The sequence below is a fragment of the Merops nubicus genome, unplaced genomic scaffold (assembly GCF_000691845.1).
Source record: "Merops nubicus isolate BGI_N331 unplaced genomic scaffold, ASM69184v1 scaffold35650, whole genome shotgun sequence".
Classification (NCBI taxonomy): domain Eukaryota; kingdom Metazoa; phylum Chordata; class Aves; order Coraciiformes; family Meropidae; genus Merops; species Merops nubicus.
The window spans coordinates 16451-29240 of NW_008584270.1; the positions used below are offsets into that span (position 1 = coordinate 16451).

Sequence of the window (12790 nt, forward strand, 5' to 3'; positions counted from 1 at the left end):
CAATTACTCATTTCAGAAAAAACCTCCGGAATCCTTTTCCAATCACTAAAATACTAAAGCACAATAAATGATTGCCAGACAAACATTTACAGAAAACAGGCTGGAAAACAAATGACAATCCTCAGCTGAGTGTCACTTCTGGCCTGAAGGCCCTGTATTCTCTGACCCTATGTGACTGCGTGAATGTTACTGCATGAAAAATAACACCTGCTTGCTCAACACTAATATTTGTTCTCCTAGGGCAGACAATTTGGTAAAACACAGTACATTCCCTTCCAATCAAAACAAGCAATGAAAAAATACACGTGCTCTGATCAAATGATTAATTTTTTTTGTTTGAGAAAACTTAATTTCAGGGAATGAAGAACATGAGAACACTGTGTACCAACAGCACGTATTAGGATCTGCTACTCCTGAGCTCCCCTCTAACTGGTGGGGACAGAATTATTTCAGGGCAAGAGACAGATGAGAGCTCAACATGCATGCAAAAGTATGCAATAAATCTGATTCATGGAGCTTGGCTCAGAACTAACTTTATAATATTTCTTTTTTCCTTATTACACTACAGAATAAAAATAAGTAACTTCAATGCTATTAATACAAGCTAAAAGGTAATTATTCTTTAGTCAATTTAATGAGGAAGTCCAGAACTTCTGGACACTTCACAGCTGCAACACTTGAAAACGAAGTATTTTCCTCTCACCAGCAAAAAATGGTTATTTTTTGCTATGGCTATTGCTTTGCTTGAAAGTCTACTTGGAAATTCATAATTCTCACTGAACCATAGAATAATTTGCCAGGTATTCTTAATGAACCAGAGGAAAAACCCTTTCTCTAATCACTTTATAACAGATGTACACTTGGAAGTTACCCCAGAAAAACCACTCAGCTGTCATGTCATCAATATTGCAAACTCTGCATTCAGAGAACTACCTTCATTTTTCTTCCTCGTAGCTTTATCCTGGGCAACTACTGTGTCATTTTAAAGCAAAAGAAATTTATTTCAAAACGCTAATTTAAAAAACAGTGCTCTTAAAAAGCTGCATCCTTACCTCTGTAAATAATGATTAATTACAAACAGCATCAGAAGTCAGCAATAAGAAATTGCTAGAAGTCCCTGGGCCTTATGAAATTCTGAGAACATTCTAAGGTCCAAATTCAATAAGGCTTTAAAATATTTCAAAATTCCCATGCTAGTTCATATAGCTCAGACACAGAATTAAATATCTTGCTGAACTTGAGCCTATGCCTAAAATACAATCTCAGAGTATACAAGCTCAGTCCTGCATGAGGAATTCTCCATGGCAAAATATTAAGAAAACTATTGAGTGTGTGTGACCAATACTGAATATTCTTCAGCAGTGAGGTTTAATGGGTAACTCAGGGACTGAATTAAAGCTCAAACATTCAAAACTGGTATAAAAAGCATCTTTACTGAACAACTTACCAAGAGGAAATTATGTATCACTTGAGGCCACTAAACAAATTACATTACTGATACTGACAAGAACTCAGTAAAATGTTTGTTAAACATTCTGCTTGTCCACAAAGTAATAATCAAAAAATATACCAAAGAGGTCACATTACACAAGCAACCATTTATAAAAGTCAATGTAAAAAAAAAGTAAAAACAGCAATGGTATTTCTAACTGCCATTTCCCCTGTCCATTTTCCAAAACATGAGGAGGACAAACGTCCCACAGATCACTTTTCAGTCTCATTCTCAGGTTCACTGTCTCCACTATCACTGTCTCTTCCGGGGTGTTCTGGCATTGTTCTGTGTTCATCCACTTCATCCACTTTCAATTCTCCTTCCTTTACCATTTCTTCCCCTACTTTACTTTCTTCCTCTTCTCTATCTTCCTGCATGCCTTGCACTTCACCTTCTCCTTCAGTCTCTTGAGTTTGAGTGGTTTCTGGTTCTTCAATCATGGCAGGTGGTGGTAGTAAACGCTAGATAATCAGAAAAGAAGGGATTTTCAGTTTTTACAACAAATAAGTCTATTTGGGCATCTATTCCTGTTTTAGCTTGAACATTAGAGAAGTTAAAGACCCAAAATTCAGAAGCCCTAATAATTTGTAGGCATTCAACTCCTATATAAAAAAAAAATAATAATGACCTTGGGTCACACAATAATCTTATTAGACACATTTTTTGCTTTTAAAGACAGTGTTAAAAACTCAGGACTTCCAATTCAAGGATATCTAACATATTTTGTTATCCCAAACAGTCAGACAAGTAATAGGGCTAGGGTAAATCTCTGCTTGGAGCAACAAGCACATTCCTACTGTAATCTCACCTATTTAACAAGTCTGTCTTGAACAACTCAATTTGGTAGTTTCCCCTTGAAACATCTTATAAAATGCTCTGTGACTTATGTGTACTTACACAAGTTTCATCCACAGCTGTAAATGTAAAACAATGCAAGTTCCTGTAAATATTTTTCACCTAATACTTCAGGAGAAGTAAATTAGTATATTCAAAGTGTGCTGCTCGCAACCAAACAGGCAGTTTGCAAAACATTATAAGCAACAACCGTAGTCATAGTGCAGACTTTGGAAAAAAAATGTTAGGAATACAGTGAGCTGAAGAGTGTGGATGAATGCTACACAATTCTAGGCTGTACAGAGACACTAATACTTCTTCCACCCTGACATTATTTAGTGACATGACAAGTATTTCCTTGGAATACTGTGAAGCATTTTAATGAAGCAAAATCTTGATTTACTTCTTATGGATGATTGTTTTGTTTTGGAAGTAAAGGCAATTTGGCTTCACATGACAAATTAAGTATTTAATTTATAGTAAAATCTTATCTCCAATTAAGTAACACGAATATTACAAATTGCTGACCAGCACAGGCAAATCTATGAAGCAATTATGACTACCAGCAGAAATATAAAAAGCATTTTTTATAGACTTTGAAGTTATCATACTGGTCTCTACAATCCATCCGTTCACAGAAAAAAAATGTATTTCAAATCTAGAGATCCTTTAATTACAAAAATACACTCTTGATGCATGAGACAAATTCAGACTTCTGTGGTTTAGGTAGATGCATCCTGTGCTTTGTGACTACGACTGTTAAGACTAATGTAAAAGAAAAGGAGAAAAAAAAATCATGTACTAAATAGAGCAAAAGGAATTTAATGCTTGAATTATTTTATTTTTTGTAGTTCATTTTGACTTCTGCAAGCAGAATGTGATTCATTGCCACAGCACAGAAACGGTAGGTTTGTAACTTATTTTAACTAAAAATTAGTTTGAGAATGCTAAAACGAATAACTGGTATTAGCAAAAGGATTTGGTCCATATTTGATTAAGGTGTCAAGCAAATCCATCTTCTGGTAAAATCCAGATGCTAAATGATAACACCTGCTTTTCAGGACATATATACACTTCTCAGTTTTGACATGGCTATTCATTAGCATCTGAATGTGACCAGCTGCACAGTCCACTGAGTCTTCAGAGGCTTCTCACAGGTAGCAAAGTACTTCAGATTTAGCTGAAGCTGTGCCTCCCAGAAAAAAAGAAAAAAAAAAAGAAGACAGTAATGCAAGATACCCTGGATAAGAACTGCAGAGAAAAAGAAAATTTTCTATCTAAAAGTCTGACATCCAGTTAAACAAGTTTTGGGTTCTGATCTCTACTGATTACACTGCTCCATATTAGAATGGAAGAGTCGGTGACGGAAGGAAAGAAGGTGACAGAGAAACGTCCTTGCATTAAAGAATAGGACCTAGATCTTGCAGACAACTACCTTGGACTAATCTGTTCAAGGATTTAGGGCGATGATCTCTTCTCAGACAGCTAACAGAGTGAGTAGCATCTCATCGTTTTTCTCTACTTTTGGAAATCCTTCAGAAGAGCAAAAACCAAGAAGGGAACTTCAAAGTATGTTGAAAGAATAAATCACAGATAATAAAACGATTAACTCCAGACATTAAGTGAAAGTTGATGCAGTTGAGGGGGAGCATTTCAGGCCTCTCCCGTTCTGTTTACTATCAACTACCTCTAGGCATCTACAGATCTATGTATGCTGAAAAAAGACAGCTTTCTGCCCAGTATACTAATTCAACTACCTTAAAGCTCCGCCCACATACATAAGACGACAAGGTGTTTCTCTTGGGTTCTGAATGCTGCTGCAGGGTTTAAACACTATCAAAATTAGGTACAGAAGCGAGAAAGCAACTACAACTGCTTCCAGCCCCATGTTATTTTGCTTGATGCTGAACTAGTGCTGAGAAAAACTGCTCCAGAATAAAAACACTACAGCTGCTAACCAGCCCAGAAAGTGCAGTGAATGAAGGCGCTTAAAATGGTTCCCAGACATGATTTGGCTTTTCTACCCACTGCAGGTTTGTCATGAAAACTTCTATTACAAAGCATTATTGGATCATGTAGTGGTGCTATAATACCACTAGCTGCACTTACCTGAAACAGCACACAAGCTTATTTCAAGTAAACACTAAACGTGTTAGGCCTTTGGTATTAATGAGGAATTTTGGGGCCCAGGCTGAGCCATGTCTAGCATTTGGCACCAGTTACTGTTGGTTTTGAGGCCTTAATTTACTAAAAGATACAGCTCCTGCTACTGCAAGATTTTATAGACCTCAATATTCTCTCTCCCAGTCATAAAACCTTCCTGAATTTTAACCGTAATAGGAACAGTCTCAAACCTCAGCAGCAATTCATGTCACTTACTAAAAAACAATTTTAGTTTAAATGCACACCTTCCGAAAGTTAGAATGTCCTTACCTGTTGATAGTGGCGTGTACTCTGTATCATGTGCATATACATATTGTACACAAAGTTTGCCATTTGAGGCATGTTCTTAATAACATGTATTTGGTGAGATGGTCTTTCTCCATTCTAAGGAAGACAAAAAAAAGTTAGACATTCAGAAAACAAAGTAAAACAACCATTACTCAAAGTTTACTTGTGTTACACAACATAAATCGCAAGAAATTAAATAATGCTTTTTAAAGAAAAAAATTGCTGAATTCTTTGGAAAGAGAGGAAGTGTAGGTCGTATATTTTGGGGAACTGGATTAATCATGATACTGCAGCCCAAAGAAGACATTTCAAAAAGAAAGGCTGAGTTCTGATGCTTACTCTATAAAGCATATTTTTTGACTTGAGTCATTTAACATATTAAAGGCACAAATTTACAATCCGATTAGGACTTAGCCTACTTGTCCACAGTCCAGCTCCTTCTTGCTCACACTTGATGACCATGCATACTGTAGTCTTTGTTGTACAGTGCACCTCAAAGTTTCAACTGAAGGGCTCCTTCCCAAGCTTCTGAACAGCACTTAAGTCCAGAGAAAGATCTGTAACTGAATTTTGGGTTCAGGTAGGCAGCCCTTTTCAAAACTCCAAGAAGCAAAACAGGTATGTTCCTCTGTTTCTTCGTTTAGCATTCTACTCTGTGTCCTGTGCTTAGATGCTTAATATAAACCTTTCCCTGAAGATCTAGTGCAGTATTACGAATTAATTTCTCATACTCAGAAATCTAGCTCAGCAACAAATCTCTTTTGTGATTCCAGATCCACTTTTTTTTTTAAATAAGTTGATTGGTTATCCTGAATTAGTCACAGAATCACAGAATGTTAGGGGTTGGAAGGGACCTCCCACAGATCATCGAGTCCAACCCCCCTGTCAGAGCTGGACCTCTTAATAAAAAGCAATTAGCTTTGTGTGGTGGGTTTTTTTTTGAGAAATAACAGTATTTTGTTCCATAACAAGTCCAAAAATGTGTAACACCAAAAATGCACTGAAATGCTGGGGTCTGAACCCCAAGACCCGAATTAAGGTTGACATATGGGTGATTCCCACAGCCCTTCATAAAGAGGTGGTGAGTTTGCCTTATAGCTTCCCCCCAGGGTGCGGCCGGCCCTGCAGGGAGAGCCATAAGGGAAATGAGCCCCAGGGGTCCCGCACGGAGTTGACAAAGGTCAGGTGTCTGCTTGGGGATAAAAGCTGGGACCACTTCCAGGAAGGGAAGCGTGCACTCACACAGGTGGAACAGGCAGAACACAGGTAGAAAAAGCAGGCAAACAGTCATATTGATAATTAAGTTTTGTTGAAAACTCAAAACCAGTGTGTGTCATAACGAAAGTTAACTCTGGTGACATAATTATTCAAGTGCCACTGGTTTGGCAGAGAAGACAGGCCTACCACTTATAGCCTACCCTAAAAAGTGGGAAACACACACACACACCCATTACAGATAGCAAAGTTCAGAGCAGCTGTTCCTACCTGTCTTGCAGTTGGAAAACATTCTGTGGGAATGATGTGAAGGTGAAGTGGTCGAGCTGTGAGCTGGCTGAAAGCTGGAGTTAGCTCAAAACAGTTTTGAAACAGTGACACCCTTGCAAAGATATAAAGCCCAAGCCTGGCTCTTGACATTGCAACAACTAATCGTCGGACATCCCTTGAAAACAAACAAAAACAATCTTATTCTTTTTCATTGATGACATAATTGCAATAAAAATAACTAGAAGCATACAAAAGTCTCAGTTAAGTGAAATGTAGAAACCTGCTAAAAATATTTTACATTCATGTTTTTTCCCCTACACACTGTTTCAGTAACTACCAAATCCTAGAACCACTATATAAAAGTTCACTGTACCAATAATGATATGAAAAAATCACCCTTTACTATAATGACACTATTCTGTGCTTCACAGGTAAAGAATTACATTGAAAACAGATCACGAGTGCGTATCTGCATCCCTGAATGAGTAAACTTGAATTTGATTAACTCACCTAACTACTGATGATTAGACAAGTCTTCCTCCAAGCCACCCCAATGCAAACAATTTAAACTACACATCATAATGTAATTTATAGAATAATCAAACACTTTTAACACAAATTAAAAGTTCACTTACAGGAAAGAATCTATGAGAAAATTTAAGCCTGCATTTGTTCAACAAGCATCACATTCTTACCATGAAACCAAGTTCAGCCTAACCACAATAAAATAAACTATTTATAGTACTAAATTATAAAGTGGTTGCAAAATGGGTACCAGGCAGTTATAAAAGGAAGTACGTCTGAACTTCATTCAATGCATAGCATGAAACTTAATTTCTACTGTGTACTTAAATAATTGAACACTTTCGTATAATGTACTATAAACATCTTTCTGATATAGAAAAGATGTAGCTTAATTACACTACAAGAATATCTTCTTACATACCTAAGGTGGCCTACAGCTTTGGTACGCACTAGTGAAAGGAGAATATAGTCGTTTTGTTGACCTTGAAATCTGTCCACAGTTGTTACCTAGAGAATCAAAAACCAAGAAAAAAGACTCCATAGGTTTTTTTTCTTTGCCTTTTCAATTAAAACATGACACCAAAATTTTAAGATCAATTTTGAACTAAGATTGCAGTAAAAGGGAAAAGAAAATGCTTTAACTATGCTTTTTTTTGGCCTCTAACAAAAAATCATCAGCCTGTTCTCTTTGGGATATTTTGGGAGCAGCTTTTGTCTGACTGTATAGTGTTTATTTTACATTTTTATTCAATGTAGACAGCTAATGGTGGTGTGCTAACACCAAGACTGTGGAAAGCCATTTTATAATACAGAGTCTTAACCTGCAGAAATAGCATCAGACTTTAGTACTAAACTATGTTTTTTGTTTCATCAGATTTGTCATCATACGTTTTATCAAATCACTTCCACTCTTAGTGAATCTTCCTAAAGGTGTGGTTCTGAGGTGGCTTTTGATTTTGAGGACAAACTAAATGAAAAAGAAAAAAGAGATATTCTGTCCCATGTAGTCTGCAGCCTTTCTAACTTCACTGACTTTACTGGGTACGCTGAATTACAAACAGGCAGAAAGAAGAGCACTATGCTATGAAATTCCACAGAATGTAGGTTAATAAATGTGTAGTTAACCAGGGAATAGTCGCACAGAAAGTTATGAAGCTAGTCTGTTCTGTAATCTGCCAACTTAAACCCAAACCAACCAGAACCACTCCAATGACTGATGTATTTTCAAAGTCACCTTGTTTGGCCGTCCAATGAGTGGATTATTTCCACATCGCTGATTAATGACATCACGGATCAGATGTTTCTGTCCATTGTATGTTGTCAGGATACTTATCTTGTCTGCAGGATAACCAAGCAGGCACATATACATGAAGAGTGCCACAACATACTCTGCTTCACCAAGATTCTTAAGTTTTAAAGAGGAAAGAAAAACAAAACAAAACAAAAAAACAACAAACAACAAAGGAAAAAAATGGATTATTCAACTTGTAAGGCTGGAAGGAATAACACCTGTGACATTATCCATCGCTGGAGGTGCTCTAGACCAGGTTGGATAGGTCCTTGTGCAACCTGGTCTAGTGGGATATGCCACTGCCAATGGCAGGGTAGTTGTAACTAGATGACTTTTAAGGTCCCTTCCAACCCAAACCATTCTAAGATTATCATTTATTTAGACAAAAATCTCCATGCTGAGAAAAATGGCTCTAGATCTGATGTTTCTTTGCTCACTTAATAAAAGCCATTTTGAGAGGAAAAAAGAACCACAAGGAGGTTTAATAACTTGATTGTTTCCTCTTCAGAGAACTGCTGAAAATATCTACATCAATGTATTGTTAGCTATTGTCACTTTCCAATATTTCCTCAGAAGCTCTGAATTTTATTTCAACATGATTAAATTCTAAATATTTAACAGCCCCTAAATATAATTTAAATGTTTTACCTTCTTATTATATTTTTTATTATATTTTGGGACTATTAAATATTTTTACATTTGTATCTGAACGCACTTATATACTCAGAGCTGTCTGCTCAAAGGAACTGCCATCTCAACCGTATTATTACGGAACTCAACCAATACAGTATTTCATTTTTCCCTTCTTAAACATCACACACACAAAAAAAACAAACATGAAAAAATCCCACTGTTATCCAAAACTGTGGAATTATTATTTGTTAAAAAGTATTAGAAGCTGATAATCTATGGATGTCTGTATTTAAATACAAGCATTTAAAATCATTTAGCACCAATATAGCATGGTTCCAAATAAGCACACATAAAAAGTTGCAATGACTTATCCATTGCACCAACTCTCCAGTAAGCTGAACGTATGAACTCACTGAACTAGAATAACTGAACTCCTCTTTTAACTATCAGTTAGGTGACAGATGTCTGAATTATCAAGTCCAGTTATTTCTACTGCAGACCATACCTCTTAAATTTCAAATGACCAGCTCTTTGTATTTAATAACCTGTTTTTTCTGTGCAATTACTTATAATAAAGAACATTCATCCCAAAGCATCACACTTCTGGCTACAGTAAGTTTTGTCCTATCTCCAGACTGATGTTACTCATAGCCTGTTTAAACCCATTTTCTATTAGCAGAAATTATCTCTCATTTTAAAAAGTTGTTCACAATTGCTCACATTTATTCCTACTCTATTTATATTGGGAATCTTATCCCCACTTGGTGTATGTTTGACAAGATTGGACATAACAGTTTCATTTATTTTTTCTCATTAAGTGGGCTCTGCGTTACTTGGAAAATGCAGTTGCCAGGCACCCCCATCTGTGGGTGTAAAGCTATTCTACAAATTTTAATCCCCTTTAAGTCTTGAAAGAAATACCCAAATCCATAAAGAGAAATAATACATGGCAGCAATCTCTGTTATCTCATGAAAAACCATGCAGTGTCACCAACAGATTCTACTATTATCTCTCAGTCCTCCAGATCATGAAAAAAAGCCCACCCTCAAACTATAGGAAGTATTAGAAAAGTACAACTGAATTAGAGTGGGCTTCAGTTTGCCATAAGGCAAAATAATGTTCCACAATGAATTACACACCAAATCTCAACTCTCCCATAACACTGAGAAAGCAGACAGCAAGAAAAGTCATTAACTTTGAGCAAAAGCACAACACAATACATTATAATTTTCAACATTCAAAACTCATTAAAAGGAGAAAAAAAAATAATGCATATGCATGACTCAATTATCAAAGAACATGAATTAAACATCAGTTTACTTTATTTTGATATTCTGCCTTCATTGCACATTTCGTAAGTGGTATCCAGATAAATACAGTATGCCTGTAGTAATTCTCTTACCTGATAGAAATAAGGATTGGGTTCAGACTCTCCCACACCATTGAAATCTTCTACATTTACAAGCTGGAAGTCGTACAAAAACCCAGCGTTGGCTGTTCTGAACTCTGGAAGAAGCTGCACGTGAGGCAGGTTACCCAGGTTCTTGTAACGCCAGTTGTAGAGGTTACATAGACTGTTTAAAAACACAGGGAGACAAACCCTGAACAGTTAAAGTGGGTTCTTGAAATTCTGCCACAAAATAATTCAGATGCACACAACCCCTCGCTTTCAAGATTAATGCTTCTGTAGGTTTTCAATGAAAAACAATTTTGCTGGATAAATGAACACAATTGCACAAGCTACCCAGCAATATTAATTTTTAAGTTTCAATTCTGTTCGGTTCTCTCTGACAGAAAACTTCAGATTTCACTTCAGTACAGCACACTCAACCTTAAACCTGTTCCACCTGATCAGCTTTTATCTGAAAGGCACAAATTTTGCAAAGACACCTAGTAGGAATTTTCATGGGTAACAAAACTTATGGGATATTAATGCTTCTTTACAGGATGGAAGGAGAGAGGGAAAAAGGATTTTCTGCATTATCTGTTGTAAAGTTTCTTACTGCAAAAATTTATATTCTTAATTTGTGTATTGCCATTTATTAGCATTAGAACTGAAAAGAAGCAACTAAAATCTACCCTATTTAGAATCATCACTGTTTTTTATAGGGAGAATAATATAACCAAAATGCTTTGTTCATAAACGCACAACAATATGCAGTTCCAGGTAAAGTAGCATATTGTTCATGGGGAAGCTACTGATGATGAGAAAAAATAAGTGCCATTGTATGGAAAAAGGTATGGAAAAAATCCCTGGTCAAGGAATTGCATGTAAAGTGAAGTAATTCTTCTGGTCTCTTACCTCTAAGAAATCTGTTGAGATATTGCAAAACAGTAGACAGCAAAATAAACTTTATCTACTCAGATATAATTTGCATTTTAAAATCTTACTGAACTGTTGTTGATATGATTGGAAAATGTTCTACCACCACCCCTTCATATTGTTCACTCCATGTTATGCCTTTAAAACTAAACCTAGAGTAGCAAGACCTTACATAAAGTAATTTTCTCTTCTTTGGTTTTGTTTTTTCTTAACATGACACCACAAACATGCACTTTACACAATACATTTCACATCTAAATTACTACAGTGAAATAACAAATACCTAGATAAAAAAAGAAAAGTATCTACAGAGGCACAGCATCTGTTTAATATAATAAAGGGCTTTATGTTCTTGTGTTGACAACCTGGTTTCCTCTAATCAAAGCCGAAGCTCTGTCGAAATAGAAGAAAAGCAACCTTTTGCAGACTCCAAGGAAATATTACATCTTTAATGATAAATAAATGGTATCTTAATGTACCCTTGAATATATTATTTAAGAAAAAGAAGCTTCTGCAAAAGTCTCAGCTTTAAAAATAAACATTTAAGACTAAATTCCTTTAAATAAAATTTCCATAAAAGTACTTGTATAAAAACAGAGTACAACTATATTAAAAGAAGTAAATCTGATTGCATTTGCAAGTAAAATCTGCCTTCCTAGTCTAAGCTGAAACAAATGGAACAAAACAACTAAATTACAGTTCTGCAAACTCTTGTCCTAGCAATAAAACCAAAGTTTCCAAAATTAAACGTGCACTTCTCCAATTTTTAACCTGGTATTTTCCTGCAAGCCAGACATACCATTTTCTCTGTCTCACCTTGCTCTTGCCCTTCCTTGTGCATCTAAATCAACAGTTGGCACTCCAACACGAACAAACCGTGTAAAAAGAGACTGCTCCATGTTAGAGTACTTTTGAAAAGCCATGTTCTTAATGACTGGTGGCAACTGATGATGGTCACCAATCATAATCCACCGCTTCAAACGACTGAATCCATCCTGGGGATTCTAGAATTAAACAATTACACAATTCTAACCGTTACAGTATAATGGAGGCATTCAATTACAACACATTAATAGTCAAATTGGCTCTTAGTCTAAGACCTAAATTTTAACATTTGTTCTTAAACTAGAGTGAACTACAGTAATTTTAAAGATTATTAGCTTCTTACTAATCTACTACCAAAAAGAGGAAGTAATATTTAAAAATAAAATCTTGTTTCTTACAAAGCAACAGGTAAGCTTATCTATTAGATCAGTAGAGAAAAATCATTATAAGTATCATATTACACTGTTTTAAAGGTCAAAAGTAACATTATCAGAGGACAAAAGGAAGACCTACAATTACAGAAATTACAGTAGTGAAAAAACTTGATTTCTACATCGCAATGTGACCCTAGAACAGTAGTTTAAACTTTCATTTTTTAATTCTAGATGGTGAATATGAACTGCTTGAAGTATCTGAAACAGTTTTAGTGCTCACATGTCCGAGGCACAAACAGAAACTTTCAACTGTCTCTGTAGCTCATGTGCTTCACTCGTTTACCTCTGAAATTCACACATGGCCTCTTCCACAATTGGGATGTACCTCTAATTAATCCTCACCCTGGCGCTTGGACTGAATGCTCTTCAGTGTGTTTGGTATGTCTCTTTCCAGTTCCTTATTATCCTTTGTGTACCTATACTGCATATTGACAGAGCTCATGGAGAAACATAGGTACAAAAATGCAAAAATGTGTGGCTAACATTATCCAGCAAT

At 35.9% G+C, this 12790-nt stretch overlaps 1 protein-coding gene across 1 annotated transcript; it reads right to left on the reverse strand.

Annotated features, from left to right (window-relative positions):
- Nucleotides 1-1665: 1665 nt before the first annotated feature.
- On the reverse strand, nucleotides 1666-12039 carry LOC103776102 (intron-binding protein aquarius-like; the record flags this gene model as incomplete). Its single annotated transcript, XM_008943601.1, has 7 exons — nucleotides 1666-1953; nucleotides 4760-4873; nucleotides 6263-6437; nucleotides 7209-7294; nucleotides 8022-8192; nucleotides 10115-10286; nucleotides 11852-12039. Coding segments are annotated over 7 exons (1155 nt in total), but the record flags the coding sequence as incomplete, so codon positions are not given.
- Between the last annotated feature and the right edge of the window lie 751 nt (nucleotides 12040-12790).